This window comes from Gopherus evgoodei, chromosome 6, assembly GCF_007399415.2.
Source record: "Gopherus evgoodei ecotype Sinaloan lineage chromosome 6, rGopEvg1_v1.p, whole genome shotgun sequence".
NCBI lineage: Eukaryota > Metazoa > Chordata > Testudines > Testudinidae > Gopherus > Gopherus evgoodei.
The window spans coordinates 115,594,553-115,621,969 of record NC_044327.1 but is presented as its reverse complement, the minus strand read 5'-3'; the positions used below and the strand labels follow the sequence as shown (position 1 = coordinate 115,621,969).

The window sequence follows — 27,417 nt, the reverse complement described above, 5'->3', positions numbered from 1 at the left end:
CACTTCCATGCATGTAAACAAATTAGGATATTGTGACAAAGTTCCTCTTCTATCTTGGTGGGTCCTGTGCTTATTGGCAGATTTGCTCACCTCATTGATCTGGGTTGACCCCACAGTCTGGGTCAACTCCTCCTGTGTCTGATCAGGAGTTCGGAGGTTTTGAGGGGAACCTGGGCCCGCCCTCTACTCCAGGTTCCAGCCTAGGGCCCTGTGGATTGCAGCTGTCTATAGTGTCTCCTGTAACAGCTGCATGACAGCTACAACTCCCTGACCTACTTCCCCATGGCCTCCTCCAAACAACCTTCTTTATCCTCACCACAGGACCTTTCTCCTGGTATCTGATAATGCTTGTACTCCTTAGTCCTCCAGCAGCACACCCTCTCAGTCTCAGCTCCTTGCGCCGCTTGCTCCCAGCTCCTCACATGCACTTCCTCTCCTCTGGTCCCCCCGCGGAGTGAGCTCCTTTTTAAACCCAGGTGCCCTGATTAGCCTGCTTGATTGGCTGCAGGTGTTCTAATCAGCCTGTCTGCCTTAACTGGCTCTAGCAGGTTCCTGATTACTCTAGTGCAGCCCCTGCTCTGGTCACTCAGGGAACAGAAAACTACTCATCCAGTGACCAGTATGTTTACCCTCTACCAGACTCCTGTACCCCACTGGTTTGGGTCTATCACAATATGTAAAATACACCCAGTTCAGTATCTGTTAATGTAACTGTCTATTCGTTAGTTGCCCATCCACCATATTGGTCACTTTCCCTGTTTTAGACTGTAAGTTCTCTGGGGCAGGGATCATACTTCCTCAGTTTGGAAAGCACACAGCATGCTGTGAATGCTGTTGGAAATCAGTAATAATAAAATGAAAAGTAAAAAACCCCGTTGTCATGGAGTTTGGGGGAGACAAGGCCCTGCACCCTCCGCTTCCTGCGATTCACCATGACTCTCAGCCAGACAGTAGAACAGAAGGTTTATTAGATGACAGGAACACAGTCCAAACCAGAGCTTGTAGGCATAAACAAGACCCCTTAGTCAGGTCCTTCTGGGGGGTAGGGATCTTAGACCCCAGCCTTGGGGTTCCCTCCGATTCCCCAGCCAGCCCAAAACTGAAACTCCACTGCAGCCGTCTCTGTCTCTCTCTCCCTCCCTCCCCAGCTCCTCCTCCTGCCTTTGTCAAGTTTCCTGGGCAAAGGTGTCACCTGGCCCAGCCCCCCTCTTAGCTTTGGTTACAAGCCCAGGTGTCATCCCCTGCTATCCCACCCCCCTGCAGACAGTCCCAGCAAAACTAGGAGACATTCCCAGGTCAATCTGCCCCGCTCCCTGCTGTGTCACACCTGTACGCTTCTAAAAGGTATATAGATCCTCAAGCTTTTGGTCATGAGGCATCCTAACTATTGAGAGGAGGGGGGATTATGAGGAAGCTTTCCCTTCTGGGTTTCTTCCTTTGAAGCATGTAACTCTGTCTGCTGTCAGAGGCAAGATAGTGGTCTGCTTTTAGAATAGACCTCTGGCCTTCCTAATCATGTGAAAGTCCTAAATACAGGTTTGATGGGTGGATTCACTTTGTCAGCTATCTAAAACAAATTGAGTGGGCATAATGTGATCTCAATAGTACCAATTTGTGAGAAATACGCTGCTTTCTGAGCAAGCTATGAGCAGCGGGCGTCTGTTACAATAACTGAACCTTAGGGGCATCCATTTTTATAAGCTGGTTGCAGTTAAAAAGGTCAAGTTGACACACATGATGGCAAGACCAGTTTCAATGGGATCGTTCTCAAAACTGTTTGTTTGTATTACCGTAGCACCTAAGAGCCAGGCCCCAAGCAACATTTAGCTGGGCACAGGGCAGACTCATAGCAATGGGTTGCCATTCCATCCCACACAGATACAGAGGTACAAACATACTCCCCGAGATTACATACATTACACTTAAGTCAAATTCAAATGGCCACAATTTAGCCTGACTTTTTTTTTTTTTCTCATGGTGAAGGGCTTGTGGCCCTCTTGCCGGGCCCCTCCCTTGGACTGGGCCCTGGTAAAGTGTTATCCATTTTCTCCTCTTCCTCCCCCCCACCTTACTTGGGGCCTGCCTAGGAGTCTTAGTCATGCACCAGGATTGTGTACAAACACCCCACCCACAAGTGTCTGCCCCAAGGACCTTGTAACCTAAGGCGAGACAATAGGTGGATACAGGCAGATGGGGAGTAAAAGGAAACAGTGAGATAATATTACTCAGTGTGACAGACTGGTCTTAGCACACAAGCCACCTAACTGTTACCAGGGGTTTTGTAGGCATCACTGAAAATAAGAGGATTTTTAAGGAGGGGTTTGAAATAGGATTCTTTTTGTGCTGGTGACAACCTTTTTCTTTAAAAAAAAGGCTGGCCAAAACACGGGCACAAAAAAAGCAGTGTCATTATTGATGATCGAAGACAGTGGAATGTGTCAGCATGATCGACTGCTGTGCAAGGTGATGAGCTGGCAATTTGCATTTTCAGAAACTGTCACACAGGTCTTTGAAAAGCTTTTTTTTTTTAAGCGTTGTATCTGCCAGAACACAGAATGTCCTTTATTTCAGTGGTTCTCAAGTTTTCCAGACTACTGTACCCCTTTTAGGAGTCAGATTTGTCTTGCATACTCTCAAGTTTCACTTCACTTAAACTACTTGCTTACAAAATCAGACATAAAAATACAAAAGTGTCACAGCACACTGTTACTGAAAAATTGCTGACTTTCTCATTATGTCTGTATGCAACTTTAGTTTGTACTGACTTTGCTAGGGCTTTTTATGTAGCTGGTTGTAAAACTAGGCAAATATCTAGATAAGTTGATGTACTCCCTCGAAGACCTCTGTGTACCCGCAGGGGTTGGTTGAGAAACACTGCTTTATTCCTTTGCTTTTGGGAAATCTACGGGGTGGGCGGGGGATTGGAAATCAAGATAAAAATATTTGAAATTTAGTATCATATCTAGATCTCACTTGCTGTTTCTTTGTTTTTCTTTCCTCATGCACTGGTATTAGTAAGTACACATTAATTAAAAAATGATAAAAATTTCACTATTGGTAATTAATACCAAAATGTTGTTTTTCAAAATCATATGACCTTGTGTTGAAGAGGTGAACTTGAAATCTGAGATTTCAAATGGCCCTCTTATGCAAATAATGCCCCCCCCCCCCCCCGGTGCTCTGGCAGTTACTTATTCTTGCCAGCTTTTGTTATGGCTGGACTAAGAGCCCTTCATGTCTCTGATGATTGGCACTGTTCTCTGGGAGCTGAACTGTACAGCTCCCTCCATAAGTCTTTCAGAATTTAACTCAGGACTGAAAAATAGACCAGACTCCTCCTATTCAGATACTGACAATTCTTTCATGTTTGGGAAATAGTGATCTAACACCTTCAAAGGTAGGCACTTGTATTTGCATGAGTAAAACACCTTTCTTTTTTTTCTTTCCTATTTTATTAGGATGAATCTCGACTCCTCAGAGTTAAGGTTGTTTCTGGCATTGATCTAGCAAAAAAAGACATCTTCGGAGCCAGGTACGTGTGTCGCGTTCAGCGCTTGTTTAAAATTTTATAGTACAGGCACTATAGCAATTTTATAGCTGTTTATAAACCCAATGAAAGATTCTGTGACATGATCGCAACTGGTGTAGATCATGGGATGTCTGTTAGGAGGCTAGCAAGCAATTTAGTCTCGCACCCTCTGGAATAGTCCCTCCACACCACAGAGTTTGCCAGTTTCTCTGCCTCTGCAATAGCCTCTGCGCAAGGAGGCAGCTCAGGCTTTGGTAGTGGTTTTAGGTACTATATTTAAAATGACTTTTTTCTTCCCCTCTGATTTTAAGAGGGTCAGAAGGCATGAAGGATGCAGTAACTCATTTTAGTTTGTGATAAAGCACACTCCTGTTGGTTTCAGCAGCAGTTGTGCTGGTGTTTAGATACAAAAGCCTGATAGGATTGTTGCACTGTGATTTATTGGGGTTGGTTGTTTTTTTGGGGGGAGGGGGACACGGGGGTTAGGACAGTCAATCTTATCCAGATGTCACTGGTACATTTCCTGTGTACTCTGCCTTTTTGAAAGAAAGTGGTTTGAAGGGTTTCCCCAACCCAGTCCATGCGGGAGAAGGCTAGGAAGTGTTAATGTGAAAAAAGCATGGAACAGACCGTGCTGATGTTTTTGCCAAATAGGAAGCCTTTGCACTCCGCACGAAGGGCCTGTTTAATGAAATGCAGATTTAGTGGAGTGAAAGATTTATCAGGCTGAGGAGTCAGCATTTATGCAGCCATTTCACAGATATATATATTTTTTCACCTGCGAAGTGTTTCAGGAATCAGGGTGAGAATTACAGAAGATTTTCAACTGAAGACCAGTGGCTGGATGAAGAGAGAGAGCCTGCCAGAGGGCATAAGCCAATTTTCACACAAGTGGCTGCTACCTGTCAATCAACAGAAAGTGAACAGACCATGGTCTGCCCTAATATAACCTCAAACAGGGTGACAACTGGCAGAAATGAAAGCTGTTTTTAAGTGTTTCTGATTAAAAAGTATAGCAAGGCCACTTTGCTTACGTCCAAGTTTTCCTTTTAAAAATTATATATTTTAAAACACTTTTTGCTCCCAGCCTAGGCTTATGGTGCATGCACTAAACCAGTGGTTCTCAAGCTTTTTTCATTTGCGAACCCCTAAAAAAGTTCAGATTGAAGTGCGGTTCCCTTTGGAAGTCTTAGATGTAGTCCACAGACTCTGAGATCTACAGACCAAACTACTGTTCTCTGGTAACAACCTTTTGCGGACCTCTTAAATGTAGATTGCAGACCTCCAGGGGTTCACAAACTACAGGTTAATAATCACTGCACTAGACAGCTCAAACCACAAATTACAGTCCTGAAGGAGTGTCCACTTAAACATAAAAACACTCTTTCTGAGAAGCGATATTTCATGAATGACCATGCGAATTAATAGGATGGGCATATTTGAGAATTTTTGGAATGTGTCTAGAAGGTAAACAAATCCCAACCTCTGGCAGATGACTGATAGTGAGGGAGTGATTTCTAAAGCCAAGGACTCTTCACATAAATCATTTAGCCAGCAACCCCCTTTTCAAGTCCCCTTTAAACGGAGAAGGTTCTAGCTTGAGTATCCCTGCTGACCTCAACCATGTTGCTTGAGGAGCAAGGTAGGTTCCAAACCATTTAGAGCTTTTTAGGTTAAGACCCACAGTTTGAATTTCACTACAGAAGTTACTGGCAGCCAGTTTAGTGCTGAATGTAAAAAAGTGGAATTCCTTACTGCAACTAAGGCCATGTCTACATCTAAAATTTTGCAGCGCTGGTTGTTACAGCTGTATTAGTACAGCTGTATAGGGCCAGCGCTGCAGAGTGGCCACACTTACAGCAACCAGCGCTGCAAGTGGTGTTAGATGTGGCCACACTGCAGCGCTGTTGGGCGGCTTCAAGGGGGGTTCGGGGAACGCGAGAGCAAACCGGGAAAGGAGACCAGCTTCGCTGCGGTTTGCTCTCGCGTTCCCCGAACCCCCCTGCAAACCGCAGGGAAGGAGACTTGCTTGCTCGGGGGTTCAGGGAACGAGAGAGCAAACCGGGAAAGGAGACCAGCTTCGCCGCGGTTTGCTCTCGCGTTCCCTGAACCACCCTGCAAACCGCAGGGAAGGAGACCTGCTTGCTCGGGGTTCGGGGAATGCGAGAGCAAGCCGGGGAAGGAGACCAGCTTGATTACCAGAGGCTTCCTCAGGTATGCTGGGATACCTGCTTATTCCACGGAGGTCAAGAAAAGCGCTGGTAAGTGTCTATACTTGATTACCAGCGCTGGATCACCAGCGCTGGATCCTCTACACCCGAGACAAAACGGGAGTACGGCCAGCGCTGCAAACAGGGAGTTGCAGCGCTGGTGGTGCCCTGCAGATGTGTTCACCTCCTAAGTTGCAGCGCTGTAACTCCCTCACCAGCGCTGCAACTTTCTGATGTAGACAAGCCCTAACTCTAGCTTCTTCATGTATTAATGACCCTCCCTATCGATTATTTTGTGTTTCTTTAATTATGCTAAACTGTAGTCCATCAGTTTATCTAGTTTGAAACTACTTAAAGCAGTAATAGAAGGTTTAATCACCTTTTGTGTGTGTGAATCTTGCAACAAATGTTCCTTTGGTAGATATGTGCAGAATGTGGTAAGATGGAGCCCTTTCTTTCTCCTCTAAAATTGCTGTTTGAAATAGCTTTTGACTGCTGACCATAAGCAACAAAAAAGCGGGTCGTGTTTGGAAGTGATGAGATACATACTTGCTGAATAGATTAGTAGTTGTATTGTTAATAGTGTTGGCTAACTTGCACTACAGAAGTACAATTGCTTTGCACATCCCCCATTAGCATTTATCTCATGGGAGGCCTTTCACCTACTCGTTCAGCTGAAGGTGAGATGCTGCAGTAGCAAAGGGAAGAAGGAAAAGGGAAACAAATTCTGGAGGAGAGTGGAGTGGAGAAAAGAGAACAATTTCCCCCCAAAAAGAAAAAAGACTAGAGCTATGTCTTGTTAACATTGTGTTTTCAGTTCTTTAATTTGGCTCCAACATTTTTGTACTGGTATAGACAATGATTGGCTTCATATATTTAATTGTCTCAAATGAAGAAACAAAATCTGGCCAAGTTGTAACTAAATTTGACCATTCAAGTAGTTGATTTAAAAACTAAAACAAACTAGTGTTTGGGTAGGCAAATTCTCTTACCATAGAGAATGTTAGTGTTGGGGGTATAGGGGTAAATTTAAAAAAGAATCTGAGGAAAATGAAAAATTCCTTAGCATACATGTAATTCTTTACAGGATACACGGGAAGTTTTATTATTGAATCCGTGGCACGGTAGTATCTACTCCATCAGCCAGACCTCTCATATGTTGTAAATATATAAGATGCCTTAATCAAGAGTCTGAAGTTTGCTGAAGAATGGATAAATCTCAAAAAATCAGTGTTGTATCTTTGAGTTCAAATGCTTAAGTTGTGTGAATTGGCAATGAGTTCTATTGATATGGCCCTTAAATATTTAAAGTAACTGTCTCAAGTCCAGTAGGGTTTTCATTAAGCTAAACAGTAGAAAACATAAGTTGGAGTATGTTTCAAACTTTGTTTGAAATAGATATTTGCTAAAAATGATATTAATGGCATCATACATTATCAGTTTTACTGAAATGCTTGCACTGCTGAGCTGATGGGCTTCTCAGAAAGCTTTTTGTGAGAAAAGGTTTTTTTAAATGGATTTGCATTTTCTGCTGATAGTTTTACAGTTTATGCTGCTTGACTCAAATATGATTTTTGAGTTGCCACAAATATCAGTATCATTCCAATGTAATTATCAAGCATACCTCCCCCCAAAATTATCATGCCGGTAAATTATGTTGAGTTAATCAATAATCAATGAGGTATGAGCTCTACATTACTTACGTTGTAGAACCTAATTTCAAATAAAACTGTCTGGAGGAAAAGTGTGAAATTCTAAAGATGGTTAAATTTTCTGAAGCATGGCATATGTGAGATCTCCTAAAATAGCACTCAACTAGTCATATTAAAGAGATTGGTGGTGTTTTGGGGTGTGTATAGGGAGTGGGACGGGGGACCGTGCACACAGCATAACTCTGCTGCAAAAAAATTTTTTTTGGAGGGTAATCGTGATGGGATAATCTTTCAGTACCCTGTCATTGGTTCAAATCTTGTCAAACTTGGCAGCAGCTGAAAGCCATTGTGACACGTTTGGTTTTGTGAAGTCTGTGGATAGTCACAGTCTAGCTGCTGGGTGGTAAGTGTCCATGTCATGGAAAAGCCCACCATGGTTGCCACCCTTTTTGGCACACTCAACAGATAAATGAATGGAGTTGGCCACGTAGCCTGAACCATTCTCTTGTTCATAGGTGGGAGAAGGTACAGAGATGGAAATCAGTGAATCAAAGGGCTGGAGGTAGGAACAAAGGAGGAGTTCCGCAAATTAGTTCAGTGCCTCTCTCCAGAAAGACCTCTGATAGTGCCAGGTTCTATTTGCAGATTTGTGGTGTAAATGCGTGTGATGGTGCCTGAGTTTTATATAGCGTGCTGAACCCACGTGCGGCCCAGTCTTTGCAGTGCAGGAGAGGGGGTGCTCGTTATTTCTCTCCCATTAAGAGGTGGACTGGTGGATGTCCTCTCTGCCTCTTCTCATGTGTTCCAGGCCTATGGAGCCTCTCCCTCTCCTTCTCCTGAGTACAGGTACCTGGAGGGAAGGAGGGTGGACTCTTTCCTCTGGTTCCCCCTGTTGTCTAAGGCTGGCTCTGCCTCTGCTTTTCGGCTGGTGAGTGGAGCTCTTATCTGGGCAGCCCCGCACAAAAGGAAGGGTGGAGTGGGTGAAAGCAGGGGCTGCAGAATGCCATTTGAAGTGGGGGGCATAGATTCTTTTCCTCCGACCTCTGCCTGGTGCGCCTTTCCCCTTCTCAAGTACCCTTTCCCATCAGCAGCTTGGCACCTCTGGCCCATGAGTGCCTACAACGCCTCTTTCCCCCCCACCCAATTTGAGTGAGTGGTGCTATGACCTGAGCACGGGTTTGCAGCACCACCAAGGTTTGGCCTGGCCGTGGCCCAGGTGGCCCCACTGCTCTGTACTCTCTGGTGTGTGATCTGTACACCTCTGAGGGTGTGAGGGAGCTTCTCAAACCTGAGTCAGTCTTTTTAGGTGACACATCTGAGGAGCTGTCCCGGATTGAGGTGTCATTAGTGGAGGTTTTGGAACAAACTGATAAATTAAACAGCACTAATTCACCAGGACCACATGGTCTTCACCCAAGAGTTCTGAAGCACTCAAATGTGAAATTGCAGGACTACTAACCATGGTATGTAACTTAACGTACTTAAATCAGCTTCTGTACCAGATGACTGGAGGATAGCTAATGTGACTCCAATTTTTAAAAAAGGTTCCAGAGGCAATCCTGGCAATTGCAGGCTGGTAGCCCTAACTTCAGTGCCAGGCATGTTGGTGGAAACTACACCTCTACCCCGATATAACGCTTCCTTGGGAGCCAAAAAAATCTTACTGCATTATAGGTGAAACCGCATTATATCGAACTTGCTTTGATCCACTGGAATGCGCAGCCCTGCCCCCCTGGAGTGCTGCTTTACTGTGTTATTTCCGAATTCATGTTATATCAGGTTGCATTATATCGGGATAGAGGTGTATAGTAAAGTACAAAATTATTAGACATGTATATGAACATTTGTTGGGGAGGAATCAACATGGTATTTGTAAAGGGAAATTATGCCTTGCTAATCTACTAAAATTCTTTGAGGGGGTCAACAAGCATATTGATGGGGGAATCCAAAGGATATAGTGTACTAAGATTTTCAGAAAGCCTTTGATAAAGTTCCTCACCAAAGGCTCTTAAGCAAAGTAAGCTATTATGGGATAAGAGGGAAGGGAGTCCTCTCATGGATTGGTAACTGGTTAAAAGTTAGAAAATGAAGGGTAGGGATAATGGTCAGTTTTCAGAATGGAGAGAGGCAAATAGTGGTGTCCCCCAGAGGTCTGTACTAGGACCAGTACTGTTCAACATATTCATGAATGATCTGGAGAAAGGTGTAAACAGTGAGTTGTCAATTTGCAGATGATACAAAGCTATTCAAGATAGTCAAGTCAAAAGCAGACTGCAAAGAGTCACAAAGGTATCTCACAAAACTGGGTGACTGAGCAACAAAATGAGTGATGAAATTCAATGTTGATAAAGGCAAAGTAATGCACATTGGAAAACATAATCCCAACTATACATATAAAATGGTGGGGTCTAAATTAGTTGTTACCTGTCAACAAGAGCCCTTGGAATTATTGTGGGTAGTTCTCTGACAACATCCACTCAATGCTGCAGCAGTCAAAAAAACGAACGGTGTTGGGAAACATTAGAAATGGAATAGATAATAGATAGGTAAATATCATATTGCCTCTATATAAATCCATGGTACGCCCACATGTTGAATACTGTGTGCAGATGTGGTCACCCATCTCAAAAAAGATGTATTGGAATTGGAAAAGGTATAGGAAAGGTTAACAAATATGATTAGGGATATGGAACAGCTTCCATATGAGGAGAGAGAAAAAAGACTGGGACTTTTCAGCTTAGAAAAGAGATGACTAAGGGGGGGAATATTGTAGAGGTCTATAAAATTATGACTGATGTGGAGAAAGCAAATGAAGTGGTGTTGTTTACTCCTTCTCATAACACAAGAACTAGGGGTCACCCAGTGAATTTAATAGGCAGCAGGTTTAAAACAAACAAAAGGGAAGTGTTTCTTCATACAACGCACAGTCAACCTGTGAAACTCTTTGCCAGAGGATGTTGTGAAGGCCAAGAACAGGGTCTAAAAGAGCTAGATAAGTCCATAGAGGATAGGTCCATCAATGGCGACCCCATCCTCTGCTTGCCAAAAGCTGTGAATTGGCGACAGGATGGATCACTTGATGGTTACCTGTTCTGTTCATTCCCCCTGAAACACCTGGCACTGGCCGTTGCTGGAAGACAGAATACTGAGCTAGGTGGACCTTTGGTCTGACCCAGTATGGCTGTTCTTATGGAGTGATGACCTGCTGCTGTTGTACACATGAGCACTTTTGGGTCTGGAACTGGCCTCCCTTTCCCTCCTCTTCACCAAAGACTCAGTTTGGAAGATACGGGGAAAATGTCACTCTGATGCACCTACCCATACCCTTGCCACTACTGGACATCGCTCCCAATGTTGGTTGGGGCACTATTGCCCACAGGCTGTGTAAATCATGTGCTCTGTGGATAACTGAAGGCTGTCAATTTCCCAGTGCTCTCTTTCTGTCGTCTTTCAAAAGTGAAAAATATGGTTTGAGGAAAAGCTGCGGCTGGCATTTTAAGAATGCAATTTTGAGCAAGTCTGTGTGAAATGTAGCTGAACACTTTGTGAGGAGGGCAGTCAGATGACCTACAGTAAATATTGATACACTTACAATCTCTGGAATGAGTGACTCAAAGTGTTTAATGAAATGGTATTTTGAAAACTAGCATTAGAACTGCATAATTACAGTCATAGTAGCTGATAAGCTACTTCAAGGTTGAGTCATGGCAGTATTTAATACTGGGGCAGAATAATGTGAACACTACTTTGTGCCTATGAAAGGTGCCTTACAAAACATATATATCTTTATCTTACGTATAAAAACCACCTCAATGGGCTTTCTTTTAAGTATTTTATATCAGGAATTACTGCTATGAGTCATCTTAATTTTAGACATCAACAATTTGCAAGTGATCATTTTTAGAGTTTGAAAGTCCTTATTCCACGGATTCCTTCTGAAGAAAATGACAATCATTTGGAGTACTTGAGAAAGTATTTTGAAACAAAAATTGGGCTCCACAATTTTATTTTTTTAAATGAAAAACTGTAACTGTTTTTGGTCTGTGGTATTGCAGTTAGGCTGTAATTTAGGATATTAGAGAGTTGTTCAGTTAAGGTGACCCATTGAACAAAAATACAGATTGTCAGTTAGAATAGCCCTCATCACTGACATAAGAATAAACTCCATTGGAATCTAAAGTTCTATTTCATAGAGCGGTAGCTAAATTGGGGTGATTTCTAGGTGTGCCTGATTTCTTCCTAAGCAATTTTGTTAACACTGAAATAACTGTGTCTCAACTCCTTTTTGGTCTACTCAGTATGGCATGTTTTTGTTTTTTTTAAAAGTACATGGGATCTTAGCTGTAGAGTAAGAACTTATAAGTGTTGTAAATCAATGTCTAGTGAAACTCAATAGTTTTGGATGGAACCTTGCTGGTTCTGCACTGGGCAAGAAGAGAATGGAAGTTTCCATGAGCAGGTTGGTTTGTGTGTAACCATTATTGCATGAGCACTGAGGCACTTACATATTTTACAACGTGAGGTTGCTGTTGAAATTTAAAGCATTGTGATTTGAGTAACTTTTTAATTCTGTCTCTGAAAATGATTGTTTCCTTAAATGTTTAACGAGTTAAATTATTGAAGGAATTCCTACTTTTGTTTATCATCCAGTGCAAGTTATAAAACCATGAGTTGTAATCATGATACACACTGAAAACAATGCTGTATTTATTTTTTTCTGTATGTATTTGTATTGTGATAGTGCCCAAGGCTTCAGTGGGGATTGAAGTCCTATTGGGTTATTCACTGTACAAACAAATAAAAAGACATGGTTCTTGCCTCTCAGAGTTTGTAATGTTTAAAATATAATCTCATCTCCTGACTCAGTTTGTTTACTAACATTTCATTGATTTGTCTGTGATCTTCTCATCCTTTTCTCCCTTGTCGTGCCCTCCCCTTCCTACCCCCAGTGATGAATTCCCCCATTCACTGCTTAAGTGAGGCTGGTGTGGTGGTTCTGAAGACTTTCCCAGTAATAAGTATTTACAGGATCATGCCTTTAAATCTGTTTTTTAAATATATGAATAAAATAGATTAGATCTATTTTTGGAAATGTGGAATTTAACTCTAACTCTCTATTAATCTAGGTTTTGTCTGAGTGGGGAAATGGATTCATAATTTGAGCGTAATAATTATTATACTGTAGTTTTACCAGTGAAATTATTCTGCTATAGCTAGGCCAACCCATTTCCCCATGTAGACAGGCCTTTAATGTTCAGGTATGGGTGCTCAGCAGTCCCTGAAAGTTAGGACCTGTGTCACTAGGCAAGTACAATACTTTACGTTAACTAGCTCATAAAATAAGATCCACATAAATTACATGTGGCAGTTCTGAGTGATTTACTTTATGTAGTTCCTCTCCCATGCTGTCGTTTTTGCATCGTGTTAAATTTTATAACTGTTTTTAAAAAAATATTTATTACAAATATAAACATATTTTAGGGATTTAACATTTACTAATCTTAATTCAGAATTATTAAGGAGCATTTGTGTTGGGTATCTATGACATCTCTGAGGATGGAATTTGATTGGATGTATTGTTGGTTTTTTTGGCATAATTATAGGCAGATCTTTAATAGGTGTATGCATGCATGAAATGCTTTCAGAATAGAAGACAATAAATGCGTTATTGGCTGTATGAAATTACAACTGTTATGCTAACATTCTTACTCCAGCAAATTTGTTTTGGAAGGATGTGTTTTGGAAATGGGAGAAAATTACTCTGCTACTACTTCCACAGTCTTTGAAAAATATGCTATACGTGGAATTTTGGCTATCTGAAAGGTTGAGTTTTTTTTTTTTAAGTGAAAAGGTTTGCAACAGAATGATGAAAAAAATCCTTAACATGAAACTACATTTTACTTCTAACAGCATCATTGTTCAGTATATGCCACCAGTGGGTTCACTGATGTACAGGACTGGCGCTAGGGTTTTGAGCGCCCTAGGCGGACGGCAATTTCGCCACCCCACGCGCTGGTCCCACGGCTCTGGTGGAGCTGCCGCAGTGGTGCCTGCGGGCGGTCCGGTGCTCTGCGGCTCGGTGGAGCTGCTGCAGTGGTGTCTGCGGGCGGTCCACCGGAGCCGCGCTAGCAGCCGACCGTCTGCATGCACGACTGCGACAGCTCCACGGGAGCCCCTCCGGACACCCTGGGCTGCCGGCTGCCACGGCGGCGCCCTGACCCAGGGGACACCGTGGGCTGCCGGCTGCCACGGCGGCGCCCTGACCCAGGGGACACCGTGGGCTGCCGGCTGCCACGGCGGCGCCCTGACCCAGGGGACACCCTGGGCTGCCGGCTGCCACGGCAGCGCCCTGACCCAGGGTCAGTGCGCCTCCGCGGCAGCCCGGGGTTTCCCTGGGCCAGGGGACCCCAGCACCTGGGCTGCCGGCTGCCGCAGCGAGGTGCTGACCATGGGGATCCCCTGGGCTGCGGGCTGCTGCCGCCAGCTCAGACTCTCTCTCTGTCCTAGCAGCAGCGGCTGCTCAACCATTTAAAAAAAATTGGGGGGCGCTTTTTGGCGCCCTCAAATCTCGGCACCCTAGGCAACTGCCTAGTCCGCCTAAATGGTTGCACCGGCCCTGCTGATGTACAACGGTCAAGTAGAAGTAGTCCCTGCACAGCTAGGACAACAAGCTTTTATTTGCCCTTCATTTTCTTCTCTTAATACCCTTGGGTTAGCTTCAGTGGTGGGAGTGCTAGAACCAACAGACTCCAGGTTGCTGCTGGCATTTTAAGAACACAATTTTGAGCAAGTCTGTGTGAAACGTGGCTGAATTCTTCTGGTTACATCAATTCTTTTCTCATGGATTGCTGTGGAAGTAGCACATGTATAACTGAGAGAAGAAAACTTGGCTCACAGATGATAGATGACAGACGTTTATATCTTTATATTTACTAGCGCTCCCATCATTGTTAGTTCTGTTCAGATAATGGGCAAAGAAGCCTGGTATGAAGACCCAGAGGTCATGTTAGCTCAGAACATAATTTTTAAATACTTTTTCTTCCCACTGTTCATTTCCTCTTACATAATAAAGGACTGAAGAAGACAGTTGAGTGACGTGAGTTAGTGTCAAGAAGTTTAGATTACTTGCCTACACAAATTCCTTTTTTAAAATGCACTAGTATACAAGAATTAGCTGGTCAGAACACTCTGATGAGGAACTTCTGTACAGATTATATTCATGGGAGCCTGAGCTCCCTCTGGTGGCTAATTTAACATATACATTTATCTTTTACTTTAGCTAAAATACATTAACTTTTTAAAAATAGTTAATGGTATATTTAAATCCTATTGTCATTAATTGTCATTATCCTTGCTAGTAGGATGACTTCTTGAAACTAAAAACTCAAATTAAGCAGGATTTTTAACAATGAGGTTAATTAACTACTAGAACAACTTACCAAATGTTGTGTTGGATTCTTTATCGCTGTCAGTTTTTAAACGAAGGTTGAACTAGAGTATTTTTTCTTAACCCCCTCCCCCCAACCCAACCCTCCCAAACAACAACAACAAAACACCCCAAACAACCCCCCTCCAGTCCCCTATCCAAACAGGAATGAATTCAGGGAAGGCCTCTGGTTTTTGTTACTCAGGAGGTCAGGCTAGATGATTCCTTCTGACCTCAGAATCTGTGAAACCCTTAATTCAGCAAAATAATGTCATCGTATGGGGTGTTTAAAAAAAAATTCTTATAACCATTATCCTTGGACCTCAGGGATTGAGCAAAAACACACTCAGGACAATGCCAAGCTGACAAGAGTAAGTAATGCTGTCAAAATAACATTGTAATGGCACAAAACAGAAAATATTTGCGTGACTGTGATTCTATTACAATATTTAGTCTAGAGGGCCTTTCTGCGGGTAAGGCAAAAAGAAAAGCTTTGTCTACAGTGCAATTAGATGCCCGTGTCTGGCGTGTACCAGCTGATTCAGAGTTCCCAGGTTTGGACTACAGGGCTGTTTAATTGCAGCATAGACATTAAAACTGGGGCTGGAGCTCAGACTCTAGGACCTTGCGAGGTGGGAGGGCCAGAGCTCTCCAAGCCTGAAGATTTGTACTGCAGTTAAACAGCCCCTTAGCCCAGTTCAGCGAGCCTGAGTCAGCTGGCATGGGCCAGACACTGGTGTCTAATTTCAGTGTAGACATACCTAAAGTGTACAGTTCTGCAACCCTAACTCAAATGAGTAAGTACTTACATGAGTAATGACTGAATCTAAGAGGACTGCTTACCTAAATTATTGAAGTAGGATTAGACAGGCTGAAACCCTGAAGCATGAGCTTTAGGAACATAAGATATAACCTGGAAGCCCCGAGCCATTGAGCCCTGTCCCCCATCATCACAAGCATCCCTGTCATACAGTTGCACTCATAAATTTGCCTATCTCTCTTTTAAAACTGAGTTGTTTGCCCCCACAACTCCTCTTAGGAGGCTGTTCAAGATAAAATAGGAATTAGCTGTGTTTAAATTAAAAAAAAAACCACACACAAAAATAGCCCTAGTCAAATGTTAAGATGAGAAAATGTGCAGAGGTTTGAGGTGAGAGTGCATGCACAGAAGGAAAAGGGGTGGGGTGGAGAATTGAGCATGGGTGTAAGCAAAGGTTATTTTTAAAGGTTAGACATTCTCAAGTTATCTAGCCCTTGTGAGTACGTGAGCTTTACCAGTATTGCTCTCCTTTCTCCACCTCTTCTCACCCACTGTTCGTTAAGCCCACTTATGCATCTGGTCATAATAGGGATGGTTGGTTTTTTTGAGGCAGGATGATCCTGTGGTTAAGCACCACTTTCGGATTCAGGAGAGGTGAGGTGAGTTCAGTTCCTGGCTCTCATATGCTTCCTGTGTGAACTTGGGCTCTGTACTTCAGTTCCCCATCTGTAACATTGGGATAGTACTTTTTTTCCTGCCCCCTTACTGGTCTGTTATATGGGGCAGGACTGTCTCTTACTATGTTTGTATAGCGACTAACACAGTGGAGGCCTAATTCTGATTGGGGACTTCTAAGCACTATCGTAATACAAATAATTTGATAATATCAGTTATTCCAATCTGCCTTTCAAGCCAGCCACTTGTTGTTTGGCAGATTTCTTAGAGGCATTGTTGCAGAGGTCAGTCTCGAATTGGGATTTGAAAGAGGGCACAACGGTGGCTTTAAGCTAATAGAAGTGCATTCCAAGGGGAAGCATGAAAGATGCACGCATTTATGCAAGAAGCTGATAAATGAGTGGTCGAGGCTGGCATTGTGGGTGGAGGGGAAACGCCATTCAATAGAAAACTGACTGATAGTAAAGTTAATGTGTGTTAGAAATCTTCATTTTTAGAGGTTGAAAAATGCAGGTTAATTCTGGCTGCTGTAAAAGAGGGGGAAAAAATTGACAGCCATAGTCATGAGGTTTGAGGTCAATAATGAGGTCTATATACATATGTATTAAGTTTACAATCCAGTGTGTGTCTGATGGTATTACATTAAAAGTGGTTGGTTCTACTTTTATTTTTAATGCAACAAAGCTTTCTGTAAAACCTCGTGTGCTCTTCCCCACCTCCCCTGCGCCTGCTCTAGCCAAGCCAGCCTGTCCCCCCTCCCCATCCACCCCCCCTCGCCAGGCGTCTGTTTGTGCTTGAAAAATTGAGTAATGCACAGAGATTGGGCTACTGTGGGCAACAAAGGGTATTCCCCTCTATGATGTGTAGGCAGTAGCAGAGGGCACTAGAGGGCTTCATCTGCCTGCAGCACCTAATGGAAGTTTTGTGGGCTTGATTATAGGGGCATTCAGGCTTTTGGCATCAAAATCAGTAAGGTTCTTCTGATTGATACCTAGAATATAACCTGAAATTTTGGAATGAATTAGATGTAGTTTTCAAAAGTTACCACATTACATAAAGATAGGCAAACAGCAGTGATCACTAGTTGAGTATGGGGCCTTGCTTTGCTCGACCCACTAGTAGGCATTGTTGAAAGATTTTTGAGGGGTTTTATGAAAAGTTTTTAACTATTGTGTTTTAAAATTTGTGGTGAACCAGTTTTGAAATCAAAACTTTTCCTTTTGGTTTGAATGGAAGTGAATCTCCTTCTTCCTAGCTTATTTCATTTTGAATCATTTTGTTGAAAAATAACAATCTCATGAAACACTGATAATGAAACTCTTCATTTCATGGGGAAAAAATTATATAAATCAGAAAGCATTCACATTTTTCAGCCAGCTCTGCTTACTAATGTTCTTTGTGCATTGATTTGTTTGTAGATCTTACCTAATTATGGAAGTGCAGGAACACATTCGGGAAGTTCACAGGGCAAAGAGTCAAATGTTGAAACAAATTCAAGGGGAAGAAGTGAAGAAGTGGCTCTAATTGAGGGAACGAGTGTTGTGTCCTTTTTTTTTTTTTAAACATAGCCTTCCAAAGAACTGAAGACAAACACGCATTTCAGAGTGAACTGAATTATGGTATAAGTAACACCTGCTATTACTATAATTGAAAGAAGCAAAATAAGCAGAGTATTTTTTTCTACTTGGAGAATTTGACAGTGTTGCTTCAGTGGTAGCCGTGTTAGTTTGTATCAGCAAAAAAAGACAAGTCCTTGTGGCACCTTAGAGACTAACAGATATATTTGGGCATAAGTTTTCATGGGTTAGAGCCCACTTCATCAGATGTATGTATAGCACTGTGTGTATAGTCAGCTTTACTGTTTCTCCTATGTTTACAGTTTTTTGCTTTTGTGGGCCTTTCACACAACGACAAGGAGAGAAAAGAAAACATTGGCAAAATAAGAAAATGTGGCTGTGGAACCACGGAAAGGGTGAGGTGAAACGAGTTTGAATTTATCTAAGCTGACTAGATTCTAAATTGACACTGTCCCTTTTTAAGTATTCAAAGTGAGTTGTAGTTGGCGCTCACCTGAGTGGATCAATAAACTTTGATATTGGCTACTTTTGAGTTTTGATACCAAGGCACAATATTTGGGATGTTAAATTAATCGTGGTTGGAGGGGAAGTGAGCCCATGTGATTAATGGGAGGGGAGGAGGTCTATAAGACTGTTAGTGAGATGCAGTATTGCTAGTGCAAGATGTTCTAAAATGGAGTCAGACCCCCAAAACATGAAATACTTTTGGTAACTGAGCCTTTACAGTTTGTTTTCCAGCTTTTCTCTGCAACCAGGAGGGCTAGTACCTTTCTTATTTAAATAAAAACCTTTGATTCTCAGGTAATCCCTGGACTCCAGTGAGTGGGGCTTTAGGAAAAACACCAGATGCAGATGGTAATGCTAAATTGAAAACACTGAAGATGCAGCCCATGCTCTGAAAGTTTGAGAAACTCTGGGTAGTGGGACCTCACTCAGTATCCACACCTTTATCTCAGGCATTCTGTCTCCCCCAGGAAGCATGTTTAAGAAGAAATCAATAGCTTACTAGCGGTCTGTGCACAAATACTTAATATTTAAAAAGGTAACACTTGGAGTTGAATGAACCTTTTAAGCATTCTATTGAGATGCTTTTTGTGAACGTGACCTGCAGTGGGAGATGGATTTGTGCCCCTTTTTTTTGCTTCTTTCAAGAAATAGTCTGAAAGAGTCTCTCTTTCTTTAATATTGGAGTATATGTGTCACAAGAACTGGCATGCAGGAGGTGCTGGAAGGGAGGGGGAGGAGCATCCATGAAGTCGGAACCTATGATGTCTAATGTAAGTTTAGTCTTTGGTTATGCTGGAGTACTCCTTATGGATCAGATGTTGATAGCAAGCTCCCTCAGACTTTAACGGAAGAGGCAGAAGTGTTGAATCATTAACAAAACAAACTTTTGTCTTAAATTTTTCTCAGGTGTTTGAGTTAAATGGGTGCTAGCAACATGTATTTAAAGTACACCTCTACCTGGATATAACGCTGTCCTCGGGAGCCAAGAAGTCTTACCGCGTTATAGGTGAAACGTTATATTGAACTTGCTTTGATCCACCGGAGCATGCAGCCCCGCTCCCCTGGAGCGCTGCTTTACTGCGTTATATCGGATCACGTTATATCGGGATAGAGGTGTAGTTTGAATAAAACACACTTTGTCTCGCAGCTATTTGAGATTTTCACGTTTATGGTGCACATAATAAACTTACAACTTCACCAGAATCTTGCAATCTTTGGAAAAAGATTTGTGTATAAAAACCAAAGCTTAACTTTATACCGGACAAAACCTCTCTGACCTCCACCCTTTGCTGATTACTTTTAGCCATCCGGAAGAGGTTTCCATTTTTTATGCTTTACTAGCCTTTTTACTTTTAAATTTAGGATTACCCCAAATCTGACATAGAAGGACATACTGGCAGCTTGTACAGGTAAATTTTCACTGCCTCTTGACATTAGTGGTTTTTTTTTTTTTAAGTAGTCGTAACTTGTATCATAGAGTCAAAGTCTTGTCTCTTCCTTGGTGGATGAATTGAAATGTGCTTATCTGAGTTCATTAGCAGTAAAAGCCTGCAATTCTCCTCACCTTGCAGTTATGGAGGGTGCACAGCGACAGTTATTAGCTCAATCCAGCAGTCTGGTCTATGTGAGCAGTCGTATGCCCCAGCAGTGTTTCACTGGAGTCAGTGGGGTTTCCCAAAGGCACAGGAGTTTGCCTGTGCGGTGCTAATTGCAGAACTGAGACCTTGGCCTGTGCCTAGGGTGACCAGATGTCCCGATTTTATAGAGACAGTCCCGATTTTTAGATCTTTTTCTTATATAGGCTCCTGTTACGCCCACCCCCACCCCACCCCCGTCCCGATTTTTCACACTTGCTGTCTGGTCACCCTACCTATGCCGGTATATTTGACTTCATATGCCTCATGTTTCAGGTGGATCTTCCATATCATTTGTTTCTCTGGAATTAATGGTTATGACTTAACAATCTGTGTAACAATGCAAATGTCTGCCCATCCTGAACCTTTTGTAAGCCTCCCAAGTGATCTGAAAATGTTGTTCTAATTTGTCTACTGTTCATTGATACTCCAGGGATGCTTCACTCTGTAAATCCAGAATAACTGAGCAGGATTTGATGTCTTTTCCTTTTAAGAACACTAACTTCTTATGCCCGGGGGGAGGGAAATGCTTAATAAAAAAAAAAGGCGCAAAAAAAAAAAAACAAAACCTCCAACCCCACTCACCTGCCTTCCTGCTAACATACTTATTACAACCACAGAATAAACCTTGGGAGCTGTACAAAACGTGAAGTAAAAATTATCCATTCAAAAGAAGGTAAATTCCAAAACTTCTTGTGATGCAAGTTTTTTTTCTGCATAATGCAATGAAATAAAGATATTGGTCAATCATTAACAACAGTTAAAACCTGCCCCAAAGCCTTTCCTCATGAAACAGCTCCTAGGTTAACTCAACTTTAAATAGGTGCAACAAAACAAAGTGTCTATTTAAATCCCAGTACCTTGACCTTGTGGTCCAGGACATATTAAATACAACCAGTAAAATGAGTGTTGACAGATAAAACATCAGCCAAACCTATAAAGTATAGAGCAGTAACATGATTGAGCTGATAGGATAGTTACGTAGTCCCTTTCCCACCAAAAAATCCAAGGTGCCCTACAGCAGGGAGGTATCTCTCTTGATCTACCTTTGAGATGGAGGTTGGCAGCCACACACGTAACTGATATGCCGTATATTGCACAACTGATAAGGGAAAATAGGAGGAAATTGCACTCTGGTATCAAGGCAAATTTCCATTTTTAAAAAATATGACCACTGGGGATGTAATCCATGTACAGCAGACAGGATGTCCACATTTGAGATCACCAGAACTGAGTGTTCTCTTGAGAGACTGATTCATTCGTATGCAGTGTTGGTCCCAGGATATTAGAGAGATGACATAGGTGAGGTAATATCTTATATTGGACCAACGATTTCTGTTAGTAAGAGAGACTAGCCTTTGGGCTTCCTGTTGGCAGGAATGACCTGCAAGTGCTGATGCCAGTCATCAAGCACCATTAGAGCACCTGCTGAGCAGGTAGTTACACTGCCACTGGTTTTGCTGCCTTCCCCATTGAATCTAAACTAGAGAGGAGTAGCCAGGAGAAGGCAACTGAAGCCACAGCAAATGGAAGAGGTGGGGCTGGATGGTGAGGGCCCCAGTGCTGGTCCCAGACAATACCATCTTCTCCCTCAGTTTCCGGTTACCCCTATGCTACCATCCCCCCTGGCCCCCACTCAGCCTTCCAGACATTGACCTGCCTAGTGAACAGTTGTAATTTGGCTCTGAATGTAGTCAAACCAAATGTCTCAAAGCCAAAACAACCAAGTAACTAGTATAAATGCTGCATGGTACACTTTTTACATTTCTTAAAAGAGCTCCAGAGGTGACCCTGGCAATTACAGCCTGGTAAGCCTAACTTCAGTACCAGGCAAAAGAGGCGAAACCACAATAAACAGAATTATCAGACACATAGATGAACGTGATTTATTGGGGAAGAGTCAACACAGCTTTTGTATAGGGAAATCCTGCCTTTACCAATCTATTAGAATTTTTTATGTGGGTTGATAAACGTGGACAAAGGTGATCCAGTGGATATAGGTTTGTAAAATCATCACTGGTGTGTCGAAAGTGAATAAGGAAGTGTTCTTTATTCCTTAACGTAGCATGTGAACCAGGGTCACCCAATGAAATTAGTAGGCCGCAGGTTTAAAACAAAGAGAAGGAAGTATGACTTTACATAATGCACAATCAGCCTGTGAAACTTGTTGCCAGAGGTTATTGTGAAGGCCAGAAGTATAACTGGATTCAAAGAAGTATTAGATATATTCATGGATGCTAAGTCCATCAATGGCAATTAGCCAAGATGATCAGGGATGTAATCCTATGATCTGTGTCCCTAGATCTCTGATTGCTAGTTGTTGGAATTGTATGATGGGGGTGGATCACTGTACTATTCACTCCCTTTGAAGCATCTGGCGCTGGCCACTGTTCGATGACAGGATGCTGGACTAGAGGGACCATGGGTCTGACTCAGTATGACCATTCTTATGTAACATAGCAACGTTTAAAAGGAAATTTATGTATTAACATTTTCAAAACCTATTATTTATCAGATGATTCCAGAACTTTGTGACCAACCTCAGAACCAAAAAAGTGTTGTTAGAGCTCCTCACAAAACAACTTTTGAAACCCAACTACTCATTTGTAAGAAGTTCAACATAACCACTGACCTGATCTTGCTAGGCCTCTGCCAGTGCCTTTTATAATCATGAGTTTTCCATCAAATATGTAGAGACACTTGGATTAAAGCAAACACATTCCTCCTATCTCTTCCTATACAACAGTCTCTCTCAACCCTTCCAGACAGTAACCCTTTCGGGACTCTAATTTGCATTGTGTACCCCAAGTTTCACCTCACTTGCTATAGGAAATGCTGATGGTTGATGAGCAGCAGTCATTGCCGCTGTTGACAATGTAACTTTGTCCCCTCCAAAAATTCAGTGGGGTTGAGTCTGTTGGTAGGGTATACCAACTTCACACTGGCCGGGTTAGGGTTAACTATCTGCTATGGGCTCAGTCAGCTGTACCCTGCTACACCTGCTTGGATGAAGGAGTTAAAAGGGGAGAACACTGCTCAACTGGGGACTGACTGGGTAGCAGAGCAGACTTCCAGTTCTACTGTGTGTGGGGGTGAGGGGGAAACAAAAATGTGCCTCGCTGGGAGCAGGGACTGCTTGAGAAACTGCTGTCAGCCAGATCCAGGGGGAAGGTAGGCCTTATGTGGGACTACAGTCAATGGCCAACCTACAATGTCCTTTGGAGACTGCAGCCTGAGAGAGCCTCCCTGAGGGAAGGTAGGCCTGACACAGGACTGTTGTTGGAACTTACTACCAGAAACTAGCCTGGGAAGCTGCCACCTGTCAGGGCCTCCCCAAAGGAAAGGAGGCCCGATGCAAGACTGTTCGTTGCTCCCTGTGCCTTGTTTGTTATGCAGCAGGGAGCAACAGCCAAATAAAACTTTTGCCTCATTACATTTGACCAAGGTTCTTGGTAGTGGTTTGTCCTGGGCCCAGGAGCAATGCGGGTCCCAGCCAGGTGAAAATCAAGATGTTGCTAGAAGTGGAGTTGATAGTTGACATTATTGAAACCATAACCGGAATGGTGCTAGGAAGCACTAGTGCTGGAGATGCAGTTGAGGGCAGAATTTATATTCGTCATTATGAAGTACGGGGCAGAAACCAACCTGGTTCAATGGAATTCAGGTGGAATTTGCAGCTCTCTCAGTTCCAGGGAGAAAAAGTAAATCTTTGCACATAGAATAAGTTGGCTCTGGAAATCCAAGTGACCCAATAAATATAAAACCACATGATGCTAGATTTAGTCAGTTTCTCAGGTTACATAAACTTTATTATTATTATTTTTTTTTGGAGGAACGAGTAGTCTCTGTTCAATGTTGTCTCAACACAAATAGATTAAATCTCTAGTAATTTTGGAAACCAGTTACATGCACATTCTGCTAACATTCACTGGCTGTATCAGTAGTGAAAACAAAATCACTTATTACATTTTTTTGAAAGACAAGGTGGGTAAGGTGATATCTTTTATTGGACCAGCCTCTGTTAATGAGAGAGACAAGCTTTTGAGCTACACAGAACTCTTCTTCAGGTCTCTTTTTCAGCTTGTCTCTCTCAACAGAGGCTAGTCCAATAAAAAGATATTACCTCACCACCTTTTTCTCTAATATCCGGGGATCAATGTGGCTACAGCAGCACTGCATAATGTTTTTGAGGCTTATTAAGGTAAATTCAGATAAGCTGGTATAAAGAAAGTCCTTTAGAATCTTGTTTTTCTTTAGACTTACTCCATTTCCATTTGCTCTTGTAACCTTGTCTTCGAAGGTAATTTGGGGCTTTTAGCCAGAAGAGATGTGATAATTGGTATTGCTACAGCAACTGGAATCATCTGAAGTTGCATCAGGTAGATGACAAGCCCCAAATTACTTTCAGAGGTAGGGTTACAGACATGTAAATGGCAAATTCTTTAGCCCTGTAATGGTAACTGCAGAGGTACTGCATTTTTTTCCCTACTACCTTTTAACATTCAGTAGAGTTCCTTTCCTTATAAACCTGTTTTGTATAAGAAGAAAATATCTTATTAGATTTTATTCATGTAGTTCTCAGCTGTAACAGGAGCCTATTAAGAAGTGATGTTCGTTTTGAATGCAGTAATTGACAGGTTACTTCATATCCTTTTATAGAGTCAAATACAGCATCTTTTATTAAAAGAAAATTGAAAACGTCCAAAAACAAAATAGTCCTAGGAGCCTTAGAGCTCTTTAGATATCACCAGTTTATTCAGGCTTTTCCAAGGATAATTGGAGCAGGTATAACTTGGCAATATAGGAAAACTCTAGTTTGTATTGCATTTAATGCCACTAATGTGCATTAGAATACATGAAATTCCACATACAATAATCATCCCATCAGTGAACAAAAGGAGTGAGTGTCTTCAGGTCCTGCACTGAAATCCTGATGCACATGTAAGGTATGCAAAGAACAAATTTCATCAGAGACTAGTTTTAGCCAGAGGGATTTTCCTTCTGATTCACCTGACCCAGTTAGCTTTTGCTATAAAGTGCAGTATAGAAGCACAGTTCAGTTTGCTTTAGTATATGGCCATCGGTTAGAAAATATAATAACATCAAAGAGCTAGGATTTAGTGGGTTGAAAACTCATTATGTTCGAGCCTGCTGGTGGCACCTGATTCAAGGAAGAGAAACCTCCTCTTTAAGCATTGCCCTGTACCGGAGGTTTTTGTTTGTCTGTAAATTCTTTTAAAATCATGAACTAGCCCCCAAATCAGATTTTTAAGGGTTGGACCATCATACAGTAGTTGTTCAAGAATGGGTTACTGTTCAAATTCCTGTCCAATCTAAATTATAACTGATGTGTACAGTTGCCATTTTATCTCACTTAAACCATGTTTGTTTTACAGGGTCAGAGTGATATATTATTGTATACGTACTGCTTCTGTGCTGGGGGTGGGGTGGAGATTCATTTGTGTGTCTGCTGGAAGTTGTGTGTTAAACGCGCTCCAAGCAGTCGGTCTCTGTTCTTAGATCTGCAGTATGCAATCATAATAGGGTGAATTAGGGGACAGAGTGGATGCCTTAGCTTTCTGTTCCCTTGATTTAGTAGGCTAATATCATCTAAATATGTTGGGTTGCTCCCCCACCCCAGTTGAGTATAATAATTGTGATCGTGAGCGGGAGGTGAGGCAGGATGATAGAAAATCCCTTTCTGTTATCTCCCCGCCCCCCAACCTCCTGTTGCTCAAAATAAAAGTAACCCAGCCAGTGTGGGTGTTTTTCCTTGTTTTTTCTTTGGGGGGCTATTTTGGAATATCAGTGTTACTCTGAGTTGTTCTGCAAGTCCATAAACTATTGAAGCTGTCCAGCCCCTGGGCCTCTTCACTTGACGGTAGTTAATCTGCTGGTTTGTGGAAGTCACTACCTATCCTGCCAACCAATCACTGCCTATTATGCTGCCCAATATTATCTCATGGTTTCCTTGTACTTCTCCTTCAGTCTGCCTGTCTGCACAAGCTGTCACTTCTCTTTATACATGGGATTGTAAGCTCTTTGGAGCAGGGACTGTCGTTTTGTTCTCTGTTTCAGCAGTGCCTAGTTTTTTGATAATACAGATCAAATGGAGGAAAGAGGTGGTACTGGTGACTTGACGAGCCATTACACCAAGTTAAGTTACCACATCACTCGTAACCTTTTATCAGTAAGTGGTTTTTAGTGACAGCCCTGCTCTTTCCACATAGATCTGATTTTTTTTTTTTAATTTTAATCCATGCATTCTTTGTGTTTTTCAAGTAATGTTTTCACCTGCCTTGGTTCTGAGGGATAGTGTTGGACCAAATAAGCAACCCTGGAAAACCAATAATTTTAATAGACTACACCTCTTAATTCTAGCTGTATGATATACACATGTAAAGATTTACCAATATTCTCCTGCTGGGTGGAGCTCTGCTATGTTGGGTAGTGTGAAACTATCTTATGGGAAACTGCTGATCCAGCCCCGCAAAGCAGCTCACCCTTTTTCCCAGCCAGCCCATCTAGGTCCCTGCCAAAATGTGCATTCTGCATATCTCATCCAAATGTGGTGGCGCCTCTCATCAGCCAACTTATTGTAACAATGAATTCTAATACAAATGAGAGAAACTTAATTGTGTCTACATTTGATTTCTCTTCAACTGTTTTCTGTACCCTCAGTTCTTCTTCGAGTGCTTGCTCATGTCCATTCCAGTTAGGATGTGCGCGTGCCGTGTGCACGTTCGTCGGAGATTTTTACCCTAGCAACACTCGGTGGGCCAGCAGGGCACCCCCTGGAGTGGCACCGCTATGGTGCCGGATATATACCCTTGCCGGCCCCTCCGTTTCTCAGTTCCTTCTTACCACCCATGTCGGTCGTTGGAACAGTGGAGCGCAGCTTAGCTGATCTCCACCTCCCTAGCGATTCGCTCATTTCTATTGTATTTGTGTATATAGTTCGATTTCTATCAGTATAGTTAGTGTTTAGTTATTAGTTCTGTAGTAGTTATTGTAGATAGTTAAGAGGTATCGGGGGTTAGCCCCGTTTCCCTCCCCTGGTTCCGGGGCCCATACCCGGTTCACCGGGCTTCACACCGTGCTCGGCCTATCATAGGCCGATGCCCACAGGAGACCCTCACGACTCCTGTCTTAAGTGATTGAGTGAATCCCATCTGACGGACAAGTGCCACATCTGTAAGTCGTTCAAGCCCCGGACTAAAAAAGAGCGGGACATTCGCCTAAAGCAACTGCTGATGGAGGCAGTGTTGACTCCCCAGTCCTCGGCACCGTCAGCGGCACCGGGAACAAGTGCCTCCTCAGAACCGGAGCGCACGCCAACAGCAAAGACTCCTCGACATGAGCCATCACCGGCCCAACCTTCTACCCGGCACTGTTTGCTCTCACCACGGAGCAAGAAGCACAAGCCTCCTGCGGCTGCTATATCTAC

At 42.7% G+C, this 27,417-nt stretch overlaps 1 protein-coding gene across 5 annotated transcripts in view; it reads left to right on the top strand.

Annotated features, from left to right (window-relative positions):
• NEDD4L (NEDD4 like E3 ubiquitin protein ligase) overlaps positions 1-27,417 on the top strand; it is a 362,300-nt gene that overhangs the window by 83,122 nt on the left and 251,761 nt on the right. For all 5 annotated transcript variants that reach the window (XM_030565980.1, XM_030565979.1, XM_030565982.1 and 2 more), the window contains one exon: positions 3,459-3,532. In XM_030565980.1, the coding sequence (XP_030421840.1) occupies positions 3,459-3,532 (74 nt within the window). The remainder of the gene's footprint in view (positions 1-3,458; positions 3,533-27,417) is intronic.